At 38.8% G+C, this 21750-nt stretch overlaps 3 protein-coding genes across 14 annotated transcripts; 2 read left to right on the forward strand and 1 right to left on the reverse strand.

The window, feature by feature from the left end:
• Positions 1 to 655: 655 nt before the first annotated feature.
• On the forward strand, positions 656 to 5774 carry LOC109093020. Its single transcript, XM_019106747.2, has 3 exons — positions 656 to 1112; positions 3162 to 3854; positions 4138 to 5774. Exons 1-3 carry the CDS (start codon positions 1070 to 1072, stop codon positions 4221 to 4223), a joined length of 822 nt encoding a protein of 273 aa, XP_018962292.2. The 5' UTR covers positions 656 to 1069; the 3' UTR covers positions 4224 to 5774.
• A 343-nt stretch (positions 5775 to 6117) lies between these two features.
• Positions 6118 to 9939, reverse strand: si:dkey-19b23.7. Its single transcript, XM_019106749.2, has 8 exons — positions 9646 to 9939; positions 9261 to 9332; positions 9070 to 9141; positions 8671 to 8846; positions 8535 to 8592; positions 7463 to 7634; positions 6668 to 6865; positions 6118 to 6337 (listed from the first exon to the last, which is right to left on the reverse strand). Exons 1-8 carry the CDS (start codon positions 9709 to 9711, stop codon positions 6231 to 6233), a joined length of 921 nt encoding a protein of 306 aa, XP_018962294.1. The 5' UTR covers positions 9712 to 9939; the 3' UTR covers positions 6118 to 6230.
• A 3509-nt stretch (positions 9940 to 13448) lies between these two features.
• zpax4 (zona pellucida protein AX 4) lies at positions 13449 to 21584 on the forward strand. 12 transcript variants are annotated; one of them, XM_042727016.1, is made up of 22 exons: positions 13449 to 13609; positions 13687 to 13769; positions 13846 to 13935; positions 16229 to 16356; positions 16900 to 17040; positions 17109 to 17177; positions 17251 to 17421; positions 17534 to 17630; positions 17758 to 17978; positions 18076 to 18225; positions 18324 to 18470; positions 18561 to 18725; positions 18827 to 18902; positions 18987 to 19195; positions 19646 to 19760; positions 19894 to 20099; positions 20204 to 20321; positions 20509 to 20678; positions 20764 to 20861; positions 20997 to 21106; positions 21183 to 21320; positions 21532 to 21584. In XM_042727016.1, exons 1-21 carry the CDS (start codon positions 13587 to 13589, stop codon positions 21311 to 21313), a joined length of 2718 nt encoding a protein of 905 aa, XP_042582950.1. In that variant the 5' UTR covers positions 13449 to 13586; the 3' UTR covers positions 21314 to 21320; positions 21532 to 21584. The 12 variants fall into 12 exon arrangements, with proteins under 12 accessions (XP_042582950.1, XP_042582951.1, XP_042582954.1 ...); XM_042727017.1 differs by having other exon boundaries at positions 18576 to 18725; XM_042727020.1 differs by lacking the exon at positions 18827 to 18902 and having other exon boundaries at positions 18561 to 18636.
• The last annotated feature ends 166 nt before the right edge of the window (positions 21585 to 21750 follow it).

The following is a 21750-nucleotide window of genomic DNA, read 5'->3' on the forward strand; positions in this document are numbered from 1 at the left end:
TTTAAAGTAGAGATGCAGCAGTTTATTTATGAGATTTGGGATGCTCTTATTTTGTAATTCCACATCAGACAGTCCTGAAATTATGCAGCTGACACTGTGGGAAGGTGTACTCTTAATCTGCGGTGGAATGGGTCTGTGCAATCTATAACTTTTATTTTTATAGATTTTTGAAAGTAGAGATGCAGCAGATTATTTATGAGATTTGGGAGGCTCTTATTTTGTAATTCCACATCAGACAGTCCTGAAACGACGCAGCTGACACTGTGGCAAGGTGTACTCTCAATCTGAGGTGAAAGTGGTCTGTGCAATCTAGAACTTTTATTTTTATTTGTTTTTAAATATATAGATGCAGCAAGCGTATATTCTTGCTTTTAATTTTGTAATATGTGTATTGGAGGGCTTTTATTTTGGTATTCAACATCAGACAGTTACGGACTGTGTGTTGGGAAAAATCGCGTTCGCTGGAAGAGCGCTGCATCCAGATCAGTTTTCTGACGGTTTTACCGTAATAGGCAGTTTATACGCCGACCCTCAAAATAACGTGGCGGCTAGATTGACTGTGCTTTTCGACTTGGCGGCTGGCTTGACCGCAGTCACTTGACTACCAGTGGCACTTACTCTCTCTCTCCACGCGCAAAGATACATTGTCTTTGTCCCTGGTGAATCTTATTTTGGGTACATCACTGACGCTTTCTTGAGGGCTGAACTTTGCTCACACCCTCCTATACACTTCCAGTACTCGTTAACGCAGTGTCCTCTTGGTTGTCTCACATCTCCCCGCGGAGGCGTGCCCACGGCGCTCAAATACAGCGCTGCAGACGCGCGCCTGACTCATTGGGTTTGTCAGAGCGTACAGTGAGGTAAGCAGAGCCGCGCTGCCCACGCCGAGGAGAACATGCGATAGTCTCGAGACTCGAACCATATCCACTCCCCACACTGAGAAACAGCGCGTTCGTCTCAGTGTATCGTGAAGCGCCGTTGCAGATTTAGGAGAGAAAAGTTTTATGAGGTGACAAAAGCTACAACGGTTTGGACGTCCACTTTCCATTCAGCTGTTTGCGGAGGACGCATGCTTTACCTGTGCCGGACCAAAAGCAAGGATTGCATGAAAGGTGAGTCTTTCACTGACACATTTTGGATTTGGAAAGGAAATAGTCGCGAAAATATGTATTTGTTATGTCGCCCTTATTAATTTAGCTGTAACGTTATAAGTAGCTGAAAAGTAGCTGTTCTCAGCCTTTTTTTTTAACTGGAATATTTTATAGTTGTGTACATGACTTTCCTAATGGACTGAATGTCTGCCAGGCTCATTAGTCAATTCATGAACTATTTGTATTTAACAATTTTTAACAACAACAAAACCAAGGCAGAAGAAAAGCAGGCAATTTTAGGCTGGTTTAAGCTCGTTTTAGACTGATTTAAGTAAGCAGTATCAATATTGGCATCAGTTACTAAAAAAGCAACATCAGTCAACCGCTATGAAGTAATTGCACTGGTTTGTAATAATTAACTCTTGAAGAGTTGTGGGTGACCATGTAAGGACCTCTGAGTAAAGTGAAAGATAGACCTTCAGTTAAAGCTGTTTTTTTTTTTTTTTTTTTTTTGTTAACTGCAACATTAAAAAAAATATATATATTATTAGTCTGCTACTATGAGATGACCATCAGGATTACTTTGCATTTATGCAGCTGTATTTGACTAATGTTCTTATCATGAGTATATCTAATAAGTGTCTCTGTCTACAGCAAACGAGGCAACATAAAACACATTGATCTAACTGTTTAAAAAAAAAGTACATTGTGGTTCAGATGTTCACTAAGGTATTCTAAAGGAATTGTAATTTCCTTACAGATGTGCTTGTGTGTGTGTGTGTGTGTCTACTCCTTGCCAGTAGATCAAATCAGTCTGTTATTTCATGTTTGCATTTCTCACATGACACATGCTATTACACACCATTGTCTTTGGGACAAGAAATATTGTGAAGGTGGCGGGATGTCGTCTAAAGCTGTTTCCTGTAGAAAGTTTCTCCTCAACAATAGGCATTGGGGCTAAAACAGTTGGAGGTCTGAGTGGTGAACAACATCAGAAGCATCTAAGGATGCTGAAATAATGGGCCAGAAAAAAAGAGAGCGGAAAAAATAAAATGCAGCACAATGTTATCGGCCACATGGCCAGCACAATGTGGGAATAAAAGTGAGATGTTTTTGGGAACACGAGACAAAAGAAGAACCAACTGCCAGTGTTGCATAACTTCTGCAAGGCACCCCTCTGTGCATTTAGACTTGACCTAATGAGGCCCTCAAGGGCATGTTAACACGGGTTGGTTCAAATACATGTTTGAAATGGGTGATCTGCATGTTTCAGTACATTAAGTATATAATTAAGGGAATGCTTGAACTGGGCTGTGAGAAGCAGGGTAAGAAAGGAACTTTTGGCAAGGTCATATGCCATAGATGAGGATCATCAGTTTCTTGGTCAGGTGTTTGAAACTCCGGATGCATGAAATATTAGTACCATACTGACTATCAACCGATATTAGATATTAATTTTTTAGTACCAGTATTATGTACATATTTACTTATGTACATGCTCATTTTTAACAGAATGTTTTTCAGTCCATCTCAAAATCTTATGAATAAGCGCCTTCAAAATGGTGTAAAGATAAACATTGCTAATTTGAAGTGGAAAAATTACTTCTCAGTGTCCACACACACACACACACACACACACACACACACGTTTGTTATCGTCCTTTTTCTAGCAGAGTGTCTCAGATGACTCACAGACATTCTTCCACTCTTGCTAGACGCAAATGTGGCCTGTTTAATATTTGAAGCTCCTGTGCTGCATGCAGGAGGAGGCAATGCATAAGTGAGTGTTAATGCTTGACTGAAACCGGTCCTATCCTGAGATCTTGGGTGTGGGTTTATTTGTAGCCATTTTTGCAATGATGAGCTGGCAGACAGTTGCAGTCGGATTGCCACATTAGAACATAATGTTCTGTGTCATAAGGTAGTGTGCGGCTTAATATTAAAAACATGGTCAAGAAAAGTAACACTTGGACCACATGCGTAAATATCTCTTTGGGGTAAAAAGCATGTTGTGTTTAGATTTTCACCTCACGAGCATGAAAGCATCTTTCTCTTCGTTCTTTGTTTCAGATCTCAAGACTGTACTGAGTTGCGCCACACTGGGAGGCTTGCTGGATAAGCAGGAGAAGCATCCCTGTGACTCCAAAAGAGTGTCTCCGCTTCTATCTTCTCCCACGATGGCCCTGGCCTCCTTCCATCTGATGCAAACTCTAAGGAACTCTCCGGCGGCTCTGCGTCGACGATTCCGTCGCGACCGAACGGAGAGCCTGTCTCACGGCGATCCCCTCTTCAAGGTGCACTACCTCGGCACTGAAAAGATCTTCTCCCTGGACTTGGAGCAGGCGGAGGATGCCATTGATCGACTCCTGGATGGAGCCCCTGGGAAGCTTTCTAAAGATCACGCTCTAGTAGTGCGACCCCGATATGTGGAAGTTAAAGAACTGAGCACCGGAAGGCAGCTCACCAAGACCTACTTGCAGGATATCGCGTACTGTGCCTCGCACACGGCCAGACCCAATGTGTTTCTGTACATCTGCAGGCAGCCCGGTCAGCAGCTGCAATGCAGAGTGTTCTGGTGCAGTCGGGCAGAAAGGGCGAAGGACATGACCGCCTGCCTGGCAATGTCGTTTCAGAGAGCACTAAATGACTGGCAGGGTGGATGTGCCACGTTGCCGCAAGGGGAAGGGATCACTAAAGAGCCAGAGATTTCTGGTACACCCACTGCACCCAAAGGTTCAACATTGCCAGCCAGTTTGGGAAAAGGTGAGTTAAAGCAAGACAAAGTGGAGACAGATGAGTGCTGTACTCTTTTAGCTTAAACAAAAGATGCTAGCAATGCCAAGGTCATAGGTTCGATTCCCAAGGAATGCATGAACTGAATAAAATGTGTGCCTTGAATGTAATGCAAGTCACTTTGGATAAAAGCGTCTGCCAAATGCATTAATGTAAAGAGTGTGATGAATGCATCCAAAAAATTGCATTTGCTCAGTGTTCTATTTTTCTGTTTAAAAGTTGTAACTCTTTTGTTTTGGATTTTGTGTTACAGTCCGTTGGAAGAAGAGGGGGTCGGTGTCCCGCAGTCCTCTCCGTGCCATTTCCAGAAGTGGTTCTGCCAGTGACAACTGGCATTGATGGGCCCCGTCCCACCCTGAACCTTGACCACATTCATTTTGTGATGCTTGGGATTTTCCAGCATAGAATGTGAGCAAAAGGACAACCACACCTACAACTGGTGGAACTTTTGAGCTTTGATAGAGTTTGCAACTCAACTTCAGAGTCTGTATTCTAAACAGCCACTGAATTTGAGTTTATGGATTTACCAAATTGATGAAACGTAGGTTTCCAGAGATCACTTTTTTTGGTTTAGGAAAATGATGGGTCCAGTCATGCTGGTATAAATTTCATCTCAGTTTGCTTAAGGACTATGAGACACAACCAAAACTGCTAACCTGAGCTGAACTGGTATCTAGATTTAAAGCCATGTACGTATCACAGAGTTGAGTTTTTCTAGTCAGTCTCCTCCTGTGTGTACACTACATGTCTGGGTAGTTTGTTAATGTGACTGATGAGCAGTCAGACAGGCTTTGTTTGTATTAGAGGTGTCAGGTGAGGATCTGTGTGGGAAGTGGGTGGATGCATGATGGTAAACAGTAGCAGGACCACAACATAAAAGTAAGCGCTTTGGAAAAGTGTTTCTATCCCAAATGCACAATGGATACAATGATTTTTATGTTGTAAATGGGCATTTTAAAGACAATCAGTTTTATTCTAAACTACTGTATGCTTTCACATGCTCTTTTTTTATATATGGCCATAACCTCCACATTATTACCAATGACTGAATTATTATTACACCATCAAATGTGTACTGTATTATGTACTGCATAATTGTATACTGGCTTGACAATCAGGACTGGTTGTAATTTGGCATTTTGGTACTGAGATTCTTGTTTCTTGTTGTCTATAATTTGCCTGGTTCTGCCTCAGTTTGCCATTTTTATTCAGCTTTGAATAATTCCAAACAGATAATGAAAATTAGCAGTATTGCTGTGTGCTCTTAAAATGAGAATATTTTTTTTATGACATCAGCCCATTTTTCTTTGAGAAGAAAAAAGCCCAATAAGTCACTGTCTCTAGGCAACATCAGAATGCTGACTGATTCAAAGGTATGCTTGCATAGAGAGTCATGTCCTTGAAGAAGCAGCATCTTTGCACTGCAGTTATATGTAGTTAGTAAATTGCAAGGAAGCCTTTTTAAGTGGCCTGGTTGCATAAACCAAATATTTTATAGGAGGACACCCTGATTTCCTCATACAAAAGATTGTCCAGCACCCTAAGTAGCTATTTCCCTAACACTGTTACATATGCTCACTAAGAATCGCATTATATATCACAGTAGTATACAGTCGGTGCCTCACGGTATTAGAAATTCTGCCTCGTGCTAGGCCAATTACATCAAAGGATTTCTTTTTTCATTTTATCCTTATGGATTTTATTTAAAGTCGTATTAAACCGTATCTCGCATTACAACGACCTCAGATCTGTTGTTGGATCTGTTCTGTCTGCTTTATGAGGTGTTTAATGTTCTATGAATGTTCTTGTACCTTATTTGAAACCTATTTTTGTGTAGATACTTAAATATTAAATGTATTTTATGGAATATTAAACTTTTTATACATGAAACATTTGTGTCTCGTATTCTATTAATTTATTAAACACAAAAGACACCACAAACTTTTAAGAAGCCAGTTGTTGCTTGAGTTTCAGGACAGATTAGGGCTTTAAAGAGGGAGCAGTTTCTGTGTAAGTCATGGGGCACAAATCTTTTAATGCGAGGGATTAAAATACTCTTCTGATTTAGTAACTTTTCAAAAACATACATGGTTCACAACAACATGCCATGGCTGACATTTAGAAGCTTAAGGTCACAGGGCTAAAGCTGTCATTATTAAACTTCTGTTTGTACATAAATTAATGGTCCTTAATATCAAAAATAAATAAACAACAAAACATGTTAGTTCATGGCTCAGATCGTTACAATTTTAATTTCTAGGAGTTCTAGGCCAAATAATAAAAACGGTGATCTTTTGTAGTTTAATACCCTTGGATGTTGTTGATTTTTTTTTTGAAGTATCCGTTTCATTTGGCGAATAAAGGACTTCGAGTCCTGTCACTGTCTTGAAACCTTTGGACCTCAGAGAGGCTTTGGAAATGCAGTCGTCTCAGTGGCTTCAACTCTTCCACAACTAAGAAATAAGGTAGAGGAAATATGTATTAGAGGAAGATGGTAAAATCTACCCAAAGATGTGTTTCACACAAACCACTAACCGCTGTGGCTCTATGCACAAAAAAAAAAAGAAGTGCTTTTGTGCCACAGCGAAATGAATGTAGGCTATGCAACAGACACAGGATGTATGAAGCAGGCCTAAATTGCTATGTTTAGATTTTTGTATTGTTTTTCTTGCTCACACCCCTCCCTTATCGTATGAGCACAATGACAAAAGAAGGTTCCAAATATTTGGATCCTAGCTTTCCCAGACTCCTATCTTTCAAAGTAACTCGAGCTCTGTGCTCACCCATATCATAGAACGGTTCCTCTCGGCTTCCCTGAACCACAATCATCTCCAGGAAATTCAGGAGGGCCCCAGTGACCAGGAAGCGCTCTGGGAGGGACAGGGTTTGGAGGTAGCGCATGTCCAAAGAGAAGGGGTTGTCGGGAGGCGGCATGGTGCACAGTCCCACCAACTCACTCACTACATCCCATACATGAGTACCTAGAGGGCAGATGAAAGATTTGTGTCTTATGTAAGACCCTTGTAAAATGAAAAGTACAGATGTTTGATTACTATCCTTCTGGTGGACTGGTGATTTATGGTAACACAGCAATATATGGATATACAACCACTTAAGTAAGTTGTATGTATATTTTTACATACTATTTAGCATGTTTCGCACGATTCCCCTTTCTGTCAAACATATTTTATTGCACTGTCCAGCTTTTAATGTATGTAGAAAACTCTTTTATGACGTGAACTCACTTAAAGAGTTATTTAGTAAAATTTTGCCAGAAAAAGGTTTAGAATTTTTATCATATGTTAATGTGAAAAATCGTGTATAATATAACTTATACTTAATGTTATACTTGTATTTTTTTAATTGTTTTTGCCATGAAAATAGCCTTAGATGCTGACATGCCATTAGATAAAAATATACTGCTACTACATAACCTTTAACCTTGTTTAAAAAAAATTGTAAAAGTTTCCTAACTTTGATCCAGGAACATAAAAAAATACTGTATATAATAAAATTGTGAAAATATGGCCAATAAAAGTTGAAGATGGTGAAATAAAGAAGCTTAAAGATATTAAAACCTTGGGATGTTGAAACCCAGTCTGTGATGGACTTCAGCTTCATTGGTGTATCTTTGACTAGTGTATCAGTTCCTCCGACGTTTACTAGGCGCTCATGATTGGATCGAATCCAGACATAAGGTTGCCCATACTTGGCGTAGCCGGCTAGCAGGAACAGGGTGCAGTTCATTTCCTGCAATGAAAAAAAATATTTTAAGAGCCTTGACTGCTGCAAGACAATCAGAAATTTAATCTTGATAACTTACAGAAAACCTAAAAGTTAAAGGTAAACTATTGTATCTACAACATTTTATTATATAGCAACTTAATTGTATTTAATCTTTAATCTCTTTAATTGATATGTACATTACTGTTCAAAATTTTGGGTTAAGTAAAAAAAAAAGCATAATTATTTTAAAATATATTAAAATAACAGTTATTTTAAATTGTAATAATATTTCATATTACTGTTTTTACTGTATTTTTTATCAAATAAATGCAGCCTTGGTGAGCTTAGGAGATTTCTTTCAAAAACATAAAAAAGCTTACAGACCCTAAACTTTTGGAAGGTAGTGATTATTTTTTTCAAACCTAAACGAATTGCCAGTGTATTTTAAGAGTAGTATTGTTCTTAAAATGTGACCCTGGACCACAAAAGCAGTCTTAAGTCGCTGGGGTATATTTGTAGCAATAGCCAAAAATACATTGTATGGGTCAAAATTATTGATTTTCTTTTATGCCAAAAATCATTAGGATATTAAGTAAAGATCATGTTCCATGAAGATATTTTGTAATTTTCCTAGCGTAAATATATCAAAAACTAATTTTATGCATTGCTAAGAACTTCATTTGGACAACTTTAAAGATGATTTTCTCAATATTTTAATTTTTTTGCACCTTCAGATTCTAGATATTCAAATAGTTGTATCTCAGTCAATTATTGCCCAATCATAACAAACCATACATCAATGGAAAGCTTATTTATTAATCTTTCAGGTGATGTATAAATCTCAATTTCCAGAAATTGACTCTTATGACTGGTTTTGTGGTCCAGGGTCACATATGTGAATTTCACATTGGCAATGATACTCACAGGAACAGCGATCTCTCTCTCACTGGGTGAAGCTGGGAGAAGATGAGAATCAACATTCCTGTGAGTGAGTAATGAAAATAATTGATATACAGCACTTAGTTTTAATTGCTACAGTCTAAGGATATTTTTCCTCCACCTGCTGGGAGTTTGTTGCTGTGTGGCGTCTGGTGTCTCTGGTTTGTACTGTGGAAGTGGCCCTTCTCCTGCTAAAGGCGAGCTGGCGTAGTCACTGTCCAGACTGTAACTGCTACTGCAGGTTGAGCTGGTAAAGGTGGAGGCCACAGACACGGCGAACCCAGGAGAACGCCATCTCTGTGAGCAAAGGGTCACGTTGCCAAAAGATACATACAACTCTCACTGATGCAGCAGCTACTGAGCTTGAGATGAACAATGTTTAATGTTTCCAGAGATAAACTTGTGTTTAAAGATGTTGAAGCTGCACTTTATGACTCCAAACATCTTCTCAAACACATTTTTAATATAAAAAAGTGAGAGAAAAAATAAAAAGGGACAAACAGAGAAACAAAGACCCCACCAAGTCATCATTGACCACAGTCAGCAGAAGTTCCTCTCTCCCTCTTAGCCAAGGCTGAAAATAACGGAAGCCCTACAGACAGACATAATAAAGACAGCAAAACAGCGACATGAGCATTAATTACCCCAGAACGTCGTGCTGTTTTAATTAAATATGAAACTGTACATAGTATTGCTTTAGGAAAAGCCCACCTGTAAAGAACCCAGTATTGCAAGCTCCGACAGGAAGTGCTGAAGTCTCGCGCTTTGTTCATGTTCCTGCATCTATCACCAAGGCAACAGTTTATATAATTAGTTGTTCTTATAACGTACACAACACACACTTAAATAACAAATTGCTTTTAATGGTGAATGAACCAGCTTCGGCAGCCAAGCGATGGATTGAGAAAATAAAACCCTTTGCATTTAATATGCGAATATACAATTAATGTTTTCTGCAAACACATCATCGTGATACGACCTCTGCAACACCGTTTATGGCTGTCAAACAAAATCTAACCGATTAGGTACCAAAATGGACATTTGAGCATAAGCGCATAAATAAGCATGCAGTCAAAAGACATTTTCATATACTTACACCAGAACTCATGTTTACACGTACACTGATGGACACACAAACCAATTTGCTGTAAATGAGATGCATTTACATTGAGCAAATTAATGCAAGCACACTGTCACGCCTATTTCCACATGCATTTCTTGGTCTTCCCTCTGCAATGCATTGTATCACTTATTTTTGGTAAATTAATAATACATGCAATAGTCTCTTATCCTAATGCATGAAGTGTTTCGGATTTTAGGTCTCATTTGGTATATGATCTCGCGCTCATCATTGTGCAGATGCTGCTGTCGCGCGCAAGGGATCATCTGCGTGTTGCGCTCTTAAAGGAAAACGCAGACAATATCACATAACACCTGTGTGTATAATACTTAGATGTATTTTTGGTGAGTAACATTTAACACAACATCACAGGATAAATTTGAGGAATCAAATCTAATTAATCTATGACCAACCATAAATAGTTATCACCAACAGGCAAAATCTGGAACTAGTCATTTTATAGCCAAATTATATTCAGTTAAGTATTATTCAGTGTAGCTAAATATAATAGCTATGTCGTCAGGCACTGTAATTTAGCAATAAGTTTGTTATTTGCATTTAGCCACAGAGCCAGATCATCACTTATTGCGTAATAACCAAAGTTAACTGATTAAAAGAAGAAATTATGCAGTATTAATGCTTATGAAACTGTGGTTTGCATGTCTTAGAAAGGTTATAGGCTGAGGTTTAGATGGTAGGCCTGGTGGTGTCCCAGCCTGGCCAGCTAACAAGTGCCCCGAAACCACTCTAAAACCAGATTTCAAAGTTTTCTCATATCGTATAATCATCTGTCTCCCACTACTAATAGTTCCCATGCCAATGAACTAGTGACTTGCACATCAGTAGGCTACATTTGTATGTATCATGTTCTTCAAGGGTTTCATCTGATTACCGTAAAAGGTCAATTGTTTCTTCATATTTAATTTCAGTACATGAATCAATCACACACACTATACAATTCAGGTTCACAAAAAGGACCCAATCTGTAGCTGGTGAATTCTGTGTTGACTAGAAATCAGCAGTAGACGGAGAAATGACTCACTGCATATATCAAGCAAAATGATGTCACGCCACCCTGTTGCCCATAACAGGAAGTGAACACAATAGCATACTGCCAGAAGACATTCAGTGGAATGTGTATCGTCTTCTAGCTGCAAAAACACTCTGGGCCAGAACACATTATGTACCTTCTGTTTTAATCAGTCTTCTTATTAATTGTTCTGCTGTAAAACCAAATGCTTTACCAACTTACTGATGTCACTGTTTCACTTTTAGTCACTTCTCAAAATATATTAAAGAAGCATGATATGAGATCACTGTTTCTCACTATAGTTTGTGACAGTTTCTTCCTCTTTCTTACAAGTGGACCATCATTCCCAAATGCTACTTTAGTTTCAAATAAAAATTGTGTTTTTAAAATGAATGCTAAAACCATTTTAGTTTTAAAAACCATTTCAAATATGAAATATTCAGAAGTGAAATTACTTAGTTTTGTAGTGTTACCTCTGTTCATTCGGATGGCTTACATTTCAAAGCTGACCTCACTTCCTGTCTGACAGTTTAGCTGACAGCATTATGTTCTTTTCCTGTTTATAGCTACACTGTGCTTTTTAAACACTATCTATGGACATCCTATAACGATTACGTAGTCTGAAAAGAGCTCAGTATTCAGCCACTGTTTATTTAATTAATAATTGTAAATAATTCACTTCTGGACCTTCAGTGTGAGAATCTTTATAACAGAGAAGTACAATGTGTCTACTCTGTTCAATTACACTTAAAAACTTTTCATTCACTTGTTTTGCTTTTCCAGTCAGACAAACCCTTCAAATGTCTCCTGAAATATATCCATTCATTAGCCTAACACAGAATATTCTTTGTGTTTTAGCCCTGATTCATAAAAGCTGGAGACTCTGTGCGGTGCAGGTTGTATCAGTTCATTCATTTGTTTCAGGCCAAAAGATTTGATTCCACTGAACTCTGCTGTCTTTATGCTTTATGTTCAGTCCTTGAGTGAATTGTTTTGGTCCATTTTATTTGATTTCTCTCTCTCTCTCTCTTTATGGTGTTTCCTTTTCACCTCTCATCTTTTGGATGCTGATATGTGGATGGGTGCTGAAGGCCATGCTGTGAGTGCAGAATAAGACTCAAATGGGAGGAATGTCAGCACCCCTTTTGGAAAAGACAGTTTTCTATTTGAACTAGAATTTCTCATATAGATATATATATAGCTCTCTTTCATCGTTTTATAAATCTAAATTTGAAACTGACTTAAAACCCCCTTATTGTTTTATCATGTTAGGCTTTTCTTAGTGATTTCTGTTATTCCCCTTTGTGGAAGGGAAAAACAGAGAAATAACTGTGACTGATCACACAGCGCTGGTCTGTCATGCTGGGTGCGTTTCCTGCAAGCATGTCATAACATGATGACACTGCAGATGTGACACTCACACATTCTCAGGCCTGGATGTAATGCAAATTCAATTTTTATATGGTTCTCTTAAAAATAAAGGTGCTTAAAAGGTTCTTCACAGCAATGTCATAGAAGAACCATTTTTGGTTCCACAAAGAACAATTCAGTCAAAAGAACCATCTCTTTCTAAACTTTTTATAATCTGAAGAGCATTCTTTTTTCGCAAAGAAGATTTTTTTGTGAAGAAGGGTTGTTCTTATGTTGTTTGTTCTTTATGGAACCATTTAGACAAAAAGGTTCTTCTATGGCATCGTGAAGCACCTTTATTTTTAAGAGTGTACTTTGTTATTGTGATATTTTATTATGTCTTTTTATTATTGAGTCAGTGGCAAGAAATAAAAATGTTATAGTGTTTCTGTGACATTTTACAGTTAATTAAATGTATTGCAAGTAATTATGACAGCATGTACAGGCAAAGCATCTATTTAGCTTTATTTATTTATTGGTATCATGTCTCCATATGTTATATGCCTGATGCATCATTTATTTGATACTCTCTGTATTTATTTAGGATTGTCAATTCTGTAATTTCAGCAGTTGAAATGTTTCCTGGCACAGTTTTATGTATCTTTGGTCCCACCTTGTGGACAGATACACCATTACATTGGTTCAATAATCCTTTAGTAAGATTTATTAAATTAATTCAGAATGAATGATTTGTTGTACAGCTGAAAAGGTTATATCTCAAAATACCAAATAAAAATGAATGGCTAAAATGAGTGAATAATTTGAAGGCTGAAAGAAATGAATGGTTAGAAGAATGGCTTGGTTAGTACACAAATTACACCTTAAAATTGCAGTTCCTTTACTTTTTTCACAGTGATTTTATTCCTGCTTTCAAACTGTGACTTTTACATAAGCCAACAAATATCTGCCCCGCAAATATATACAGTATTTAAACTGTGTTCTTCTTTTCCTCCTTAACGGTTTATGACAACAGCAATGACTTCCACGTGATCTTTTTTTTCTTCTTCTCTCATTGGTTGTTTTGTTATCTCTGAACAGATGAAGTTCAATTGCTGCACTAGTAATGTGCTAATTCAGTATTCCTTTTTTAATATATTATTATTATTATCATTGTTGTTGTTGTCATAAAGCAAATTAATATGCATTTTTCTAAACAATTTTCAATAATTGGCCTTTCTTTCAACTTTGGATAATGGGCGGGGCTTCCAGCTAACTAGGAAAGTCTGGAAAAAACAGTGATTGCAGCCAATAAGTTAATTATGACATGCATTTGTCCTAATAAGCACAGCTGCTGTTGAAGTAGCCAATCAACTCATCCAACTGCTAACAAGCCAATCAAAATTACACATTTAAAATATAGCCGTCAGTCACATGTTGTCATTCTTAGCCACATAGCTCAGGATATTGTTTTAGTGCTAATGTAGGTTTGGTAGTGTTTTAGGCTCCCAAACTACAGACACTTAGTTAATCAGTGGCTATGGCCTTTGGATTTTTTTCAGGGTAATTGTTTAAGACTTTTTTTTTTTTCTGTATGTAACATGAATCCATTAGTAACTTGGGTTTGTTGTTCTCTTTAGAGAGCTGCTTCTCCTGTGTGCAGTAGCTTGTGCACTGCGTGACTCTAAAAACACATGGCAGCAGTCCTCCAGACTACCACAAGGTAAGGGCTTGCAGAAAGATGGCTTTCATTATGTTTTCTTGTTTCAAACTGCATTTTTGTCTTGTTTTGTTCATAGTTCCCACTGAGGTTGAATGCAAGGCCCATTCCCTGTTCCTGTCGGTAGACATACCAGCTTCAGGCAGAGAGCCTCGTTTTGAGGCTATTGGTGCGTTGTGTGTGGGTTTTTTTTTTTTTTTTTTTTTTTTTTTTTTTTTTTTTTTTTTTTTTTTTTAATTTATTTTTTTATTATTATTATTTTTATTTTTATTATTATTATTATTATTATTATTATTATTATTATTATTATTATTATTTGTACTACTTAAGTCATGGCCAAAAGTTTTGGCAGTGCCATTTTGTTTCGTGAAGTTTGCTGCTTCAGTATTTGTAACTTCTACATGTTTCTGTTATACTGACAAAACAATGAGCATAAGTTTTAAAGGCTCTTATTGGCAAAAAATGAGTCCATTTGCAGTGTTAACCTTTTTCTTCAAAACCTCTGCAGTTCACTGCTGGATATTAGCTTCTGGACCTAATTCTGACTAATGGTGATCCATTCTTGCCTTATTAGTTCTGTGTTGATCACAATTTGTGGGCTTTTGCTTGTCCTCTCCTTTTGAGGACTGACCACAGGTTCTCTGTGGGATTGAGATCCAGGGAGTTGCCTGGCCACGGATCCAGAATCTCAATGTAATTAGATTAGATTAAACTTTGTCACTGTCCAGAGTACAAGTACAGAGCCAATAAAATGCAGTTAGCATCTAACCAGAAGTGCAAATGGAGTATATGAAATAAATATAGAATGTGTTAGTTTTATGACACATAATGCAAGTTATGAGGTAGGAGGGCAGAGACCAGCTCAATGCAAATGACTGTACATACAACACAGGGTGCAAAGAGAGTATAAACGGAAAGTGAATTATACAGTGAAAGGTGCATTATACAGTGAGGTATGTAAATTGCGTAAGTTTATATATATAGCCAATTACCACAACAGTGCAAATGGCATCTGGAGGTAGAAGTGTGCAAGGGAATGTGCAAAATAACGGTGGGAATAATAAGAACATTGTGAGTTGTGCAGGCAGGTTTAGTTTATTATTTTTTTTAATTATCTTTGAGCCACTTCATCACTCTTGCTTTGTGCATGGATCACCAAATTGCTCATGGATTGTTGGAAGAAGTCGCTCTTGCAGGATGGTTTTTATACCATTCTTTATTCATGGCAGTGTTTTTGGCCAGAATTATGAGAGGGCCCACTCCCTTGGTTGAAAAGCAACCCCACACATGGATGGTCTCCGGATGCTTCACTGTTAGCACAACACAGGACTCATGGTAGCGTTCACCTTTTTCTTCTCCGAACAATCGATTTTCCAGATGTTCCAAACAGTCGGAAGGGAGCTTCAGAGAAAGTGACTTTGCACCAGTCTTCTGCTGTCCAATCCTTGTACTTCCTGCAGAATTTCAGCCTGTCCTCGACGTTTTTCTTGGAGAGAAGTGGCTTCTTTGCTGCCCTTCCTGACACCAGGCGGTTGTCCAAAAGTCTTGGCCTCACTGTGCGTGCAGATGCTTATACCAACCTGCTGCCATTCCTGAAACAAGCTCTGCAATGCTGGAGACACGATTCCAGCTGACTCCTCAGGAGACGGTCCTGGTCCTTGCTGGACACTCTGGGATGTCCTGAAGACATCTTCACTGCAGTTGACCCTCTCTCCTTTTAAGTTCTTGATCTGTGAACTCTTATAAACATCCATTTGGTTGTTAACTTTTAAATGCATCATTATGCAGAAAATGTTCAGAGTTCTCTGCATGAAGGACCCGTGACTGGCAGATCAATGAGCTAATTTTTTTTCTCTCCAGTATGGTAGTAAGTTAAATGAAATGTGGAGAATGTTGACAGACAAGGTGATTGACAGGCCAATTAACAGTGACAGGATGTGTGTAACAGGTGTGACAGAGCGAACCTTTAAAGATGCAATTGTGTGACGTGAAAGTCTTGACGTCCCAAAGCTTGCCCAGTCTTCTACTACACACTCAAGTGTGTACTTTTTCTTCACCAAAAAGAACATACTTTAAGAGCATAGTATAAGTAGAGACATTGAGATGCAGGGAGTTGCTTACAAGAACACAATGATTGGAAGCGCTTCCCTCTTTTTAAAGCAGTAAGTCTGCCACTACAATATTTAGTATGGTAGTGACTAGTACTCATTCACACTTTCACATGTGCTGCTGATGATTAGTCAATGTTAGCTGGCCCTTTCCCCCCTCAATTAAGCTTTTATCAATTTATCTAAAATGTGTCTGATCACTCTACACAATCTAGAAACAATGTGATTGAACACCACAACTGCTTGCAGCAAACTTTGCAAAACACAATTTGTCATTGCCCAAGCTTTTGGCCATGACTGTATAGTTTAGCATTTTCTTTTTCTTTTTTCTTTCTCTCCTCTCTGGTCTCTTAGATGCCACAGGTGCGTATCCTGTTACAGAGAGCTATGGGGCTCAGTGTGGTTACACTTACTCTGTCCAGCCTATGCTGGGTCGTGTTGATCTCCGAGCTTCATACTTTTCCTGTCATACGGGAAATCAGGTACAGAATCCAAAATAGAAGGTCCAAAAGAAACAATTTAAGTCTTGTTGCTTGATCAAATTAATGCATATTTGCTAAGGATTACATTTCCATAACTTTGGAATAATTTGCTTTGTTTAGCAGAGAAGCAGCATTTCTATTAGATTTGGTCTTTAAACTTTTGTTCAAAGAATTACATGTCACTGTTTACACTAAGCATAATGTCTGTTTTCTGCATTGACATGTTAGTTGTGCACCAAAGCAGCATGTAGGAATGTTTTCTTAGGGATCGTGTGATAAGCTGACCTTTCAGTTGTCACAGCAATGCAGTTGATATCTGTTCTAAACTAGTTTGATGCCTCGATTACGATTTCAGTCAAATGTAGGCTCTTTTTTTTTTTTTTTTTTTTTTTTTTTTTTTTTTTTTTTTTTTTTTTTTTTTTTTTTTTTTTTTTTTTTTTTTTTTTTTTTTTTTTTTTTTTTTTTTTTTTTTTTTTTTTTTTTTTTTTTTTTTTTTTACAAGCATTCTTCATGACCCCAGACTTACAAAAAAAATTTCCCCAGAATGATGAGGTCTTCACCTTCATGTTTGGGGTGTTCGTTATGGATGAGAGTGGCAAAGAATCATTTTTCAATGTCTCCAAGACTTGCTCTGTTCCTCCTTTATCTCCGAGGGTGGTTACTTGTGAGGAGAACTACATGGAGGTATGAGTAACTTTCATAGTGTTTGCCCTGCTTTATTTGTAAAGACTTCTACTCCTTTTCTCCAATAGGTGTCTGTGAGAACTGATCTACCTACAGCTGGCAGTATTAAAGAAGACTTCTCTGCAGCTTTAGCTGTGGTAAGCAGCTAGGTCTTGTTCTTAAGGGTTCACTTAAATGGTGGTCTTTGGTTATTTTATTTTTTGCTACCAGGCACAAAGTTCAGCTGTTGAGGCCTGGCAGGTGATGCTACAACAAGAGGGCCAGCAGTCTGAGGTAATGTCAATTGAAGATGCTGCTACTCTGGGCTACTTCATAATGGTCACACCTGGCAGACTTGTATTTAGAACAACCTTTGGACAACGCCATGCTTCTGTAAAAATGGTCAGTGGTTGTTATCTAACTGACTCTGAATTGGGGCATGTGACCTGCTCTCAAACATATACACGTTTAGGACTGCCTTGTAATCTCAATCGTTGCATCAAACTTGTTTCAGGTCGATGGTGGTGCGGCTGAAGTGATCCAAGCCACAGTGTTTTTTAGACGGAACTGGATGGTGGTCATGGTGGACCTGGTTGCTGCCTGTTCACTGGGTAAGAACCAGTGTGTGTGGTTTTATTTTTTTTATTTATTTTTTTTCCTCCATCTGTTACTGATTCTCTGTAGAGTTGCAAGAGTCACTTTCAGGTACCATATTTACACTGATTCTTCAACTTTCAGATAAAGGCTCTTTTGATGGCTACAGACTTCATTGGAGGACCCCTCCAGTAAGGACGCCTCTGGTTGTTGGACCCTCGTTAAGAAGAGAGTACATAGGCATGGGAGTTGATGGTGAGGTTGTGGATGAACGAGCTGTGAAAGACCGAGGCTACTATGTGACAGTTGGTGAAGAGACTGTAGGGAGTAGCATCTCCTCTGCTGCTGGGAGTGGAATACGAAAGGTATGATCCATGATGTTTTACCCATGTAAGATCCTGGAATTTAAAGCATCCTAAAGTGGATTAGGAGATGAATCACATGTTGACTCTTGTGGACCAGCATAATGTGGTCCGGCAGATGGCTACTCCACCAGTTCCTCGTCCTCCCTTTTCAGTGAATCGTGAGTCAGTCCGAGGCTACTCTGTGGCAGTTGGTAAAGAGACTGTAGGAAGTAGCTTCTCCTCTGCTGCTGGGACCGGAATACAAAAGGTATGATCCATGATGTTTTACCCATGTAAAATCCTGGAATTTTAAAGCATCCTAAAGTGGATTAGGAGATGAATCACATGTTGACTCTTGTGGACCAGCATAATGTGGTCCGGCAGATGGCTACTCCACCAGTTCCTCGTCCTCCCTTTTCAGTGAACCGTGAGTCAGTCCGAGGCTACACTGTGACAGTTGGTGAAGAGACTGTAGGGAGCAGCATCTCTGCTGCTGAGAGAGGAATACAAAAGGTATGATCCATGTAAGAACCTGGAATTTTAAAGCATCCTAAAGTGGATTAGGAGATGATGAATCACATGTTGACTCTTGTGGAGCAACAGGGTGTGGTGACCAAGCATGATGTGGTCCGACAGATGGCTACTCCACCAGTTCCTCGTCCTCCCTTTTCAGTGAACCGTGAGTCAGTCCGAGGCTACTCTGTGGCAGTTGGTAAAGAGACTGTAGGGAGTAGCTTCTCCTCTGCTGCTGGGAGCAGAATACAAAAGGTATGATCCATGATGTTTTGCCCATGTAAGATCCTGGAATTTTAAAGCATCCTAAAGTGGATTAGGAGATGAATCTCATGTTGACTCTTGTGGACCAACAGGGTGTGGTGACCAAGCATGATGCAGTCCGGCAGATGGCTACTCCACCAGTCCCTCATCCTCCCTTTTCAGTGAACCGTGAGTTAGAACGAATATCATGTTTGGGCATATCGCTGCTTCACTTTGGGTGATGGTTTACTTTAACTGTATGGACTCATCCAGAAACGACTCTCGAGGAGCGAGTCTTCCAGGTCTTCCTGGGTAATATTCCTTCTGATGTGGAACTAGTGTCCGTTGAGCTAAATGGGCAGGAGATCTCCGTATCGACTGCCGCACAGATGGGGTACTCCATCACCAGAGTCTCAGAAGGCAAAGATACCTTTGCGTACATCATAAGGGTGCCATTTGATGACCAATTTGTTGTAAAGCAGGTGAGGTTTGCTTTTGTTCACTATTTTCTAGGTCAGGACTTATTGTAATGCACAGTTTCAAAGCAGTTTTACAGGAAGTCATGATCTTTCTTCATGCATTCATATGTTAGCAGGTTGAAGTACAGTGATCTTTAACATGGGCTTTGTGACCACTCAAGCAATTGAGATGCATAGATGGTCTACACTCTAGCAAGTATACTGTAGTTTGGATGGATGCATTTAGATCCAAATTAATAAAAAGCTGGCTGATAAGATACTTTTGCAGGCAGTTGAGATTTTGCTGTGGTGTACCGCTTAATGTGAATTGTGTATCCATCTTCAGATTTTACAATTATATTACATGAAACCCTGCTCTGTGGACTTGATGCATGCTTGTATGACCAAGCATCCCTAACTTCAAACCTGTTAAATGTCCGTCTTCCGATTTTCAGCATTTTGTCTCTCTTGCAGTACACTTCGGCAGGCTTTGAGTACTCTCTGGAAATTAAATGGACTTTGAATATCAGGCCTCAGATGGAAGCCTATTACCACTATTCTTCTGTGTCTGCTTTAATCGTTGATGCCTGTAAGAACCATTCAACTTTCAGCATTTTAAGTTAAGGTTTTTTAGAAAGTGAATGAGACTAGTTTTAGATGAATCAAACACTTGGTGTAGTACTCTGTCTTCCAAACATTGGGTGTGTTTTTAATTTTCACAGTACCTCCAGTGTTTGACAGCATGTGTACTGACAGTGGCATAAGCTTCATGAAGGACCATCAGCAGTATGACTACTTGTGGGACATTGCCATTGGGTCTTACACCCTGACCCCACAGCTGGCATCTGAGCGTGGCTACATCCTGACAAATGACAGCACCACATTAAAATTGGCTGTGCCTCTGTTCACCATTGGATACGTTTATGAGGTTAAACTTAACCACAAGCAGGGCCCACTTGCAGAAGACACTTTAAAATTCTCATACCTGAGTTGTGTGGCTGAACTTTAACCGGAAGTCTCCCTATGTTATAGGATATTACCCTGCAGCAGTTCTATGGCACTTTTGAGCTTCTTGCCAGAAATGCTAAAACCCTGGAGATTGAGCAGTCCTCAGCCAAACGTTGCCTCTTCCAAACCACTGAGCTTTTGGGTAATGTAATGGCTGTTATTGACTTACCCCAAATCTGTGACGCTGGCATTAGAAAGCACGCGTGTATATTTTGTTTGTCTGTCTAAAAGCTGGTTTCTGTGGGCTTGATCTAATACAGGTCTAGGGATGAAGTGGTGTGTAAAGTGATGTACGATTCTTTGTCCGAACATTTTCCTTATCTTTGCAGTGTGCTCTACTGAGGGTGTGATGTCTGTAGTGGCTGACATCACTAAAGTTGTGCCTTCTGCCGATCCTGCCAGAACCACACTGTTGGACATAAACTGCAGACCCCAAGAAACTGATGAGACAAGAGTCCTCTTCTCTTTTGGACTTAACACTTGTGGGACTAGATTTCAGGTAAGGTGATTTGTGTGGGGTTTTTATTATTATTTTTTTTTTTTCTCCTCCCTGTGAAATGTCCATTTAACTTCTTGCTTTTCAGATTGATCAGCAGTATGTGACCTATGAAAATGAGATCATATTTCATGAGATGTATTCCACGGACAGCAGGCCAGTCATCACAAGAGATGCGGCATACAGGTATGTTATTGAGGGTCTGAGCACCCATAGTAAACTATTTTTAATATGGAGTTCTAAAACAAAGTGCTAAAGCTGTGCAACTGTGGCTTGGCTTGTTTCAAAACGGTTTACAAGATCTTCTGACTTGTTAATCAGAATGACCATGAGGTGCATATACCCAGTACGTGACACTGAAAGCCTTTTTGTGGACCGAAAGTTTAGAGCTGAGACACCTGGAATTGGACAAATCAAGGACCCTGTGAAGGGCAAGTCATTCTGCTTAATTATGATTTAGAACCATTTGTGTAAGTGCTTCTTAATGATTTTCTTTTCTTTTTTCAGTTCCTCCCCAAATGCTTAAGCCCATGCAAACAGTTACGAAGCCCTCTTTTTGGGGATCTGTTGCAAGGAAACCAGCTGAACATGCACGAGTGGGCCAGTGGAGTGCGCCCCTAGACAAATATGCCCAGTAGTCATTAGGTGGCATTTTTATTTTTATTTTTTCATCCGTTTACAAGAAGTCATGGCAACTTATGTTTTTACAGTACTTTTACTCAGAATAAGTAGAGCAATTTAAGTTAAGTTGAAGTTTAATGTAAGTTAAAGACTTGTACAACCAAGTTCGTTTTACTTTTAAGGCAGCAAATGAAGTTTGTTGAAATGAGTGAATTATTTTTGTTTTTCCCCCTAGGTCCCTAATGGAGGCGTTTGGATTTGATGTGATTTAATAAACTTGAATCTTAAGCATTTGTGTAAAGTGGTTTTCTTCAAGCACTTTTTTTTTTTTTTTTTTTTTTTTTTTTTTTTTTTTTTTTAAAACACTTGATTCTTGAACTTGAAGTCTCTTAAAACACTTTAAAGCAGTAATATCTTAATTTCTTATCCCCATCAAGAGTTTTAAACTGTACAA

Source organism: Cyprinus carpio, chromosome B7, assembly GCF_018340385.1.
Source record: "Cyprinus carpio isolate SPL01 chromosome B7, ASM1834038v1, whole genome shotgun sequence".
Lineage (NCBI taxonomy): Eukaryota > Metazoa > Chordata > Actinopteri > Cypriniformes > Cyprinidae > Cyprinus > Cyprinus carpio.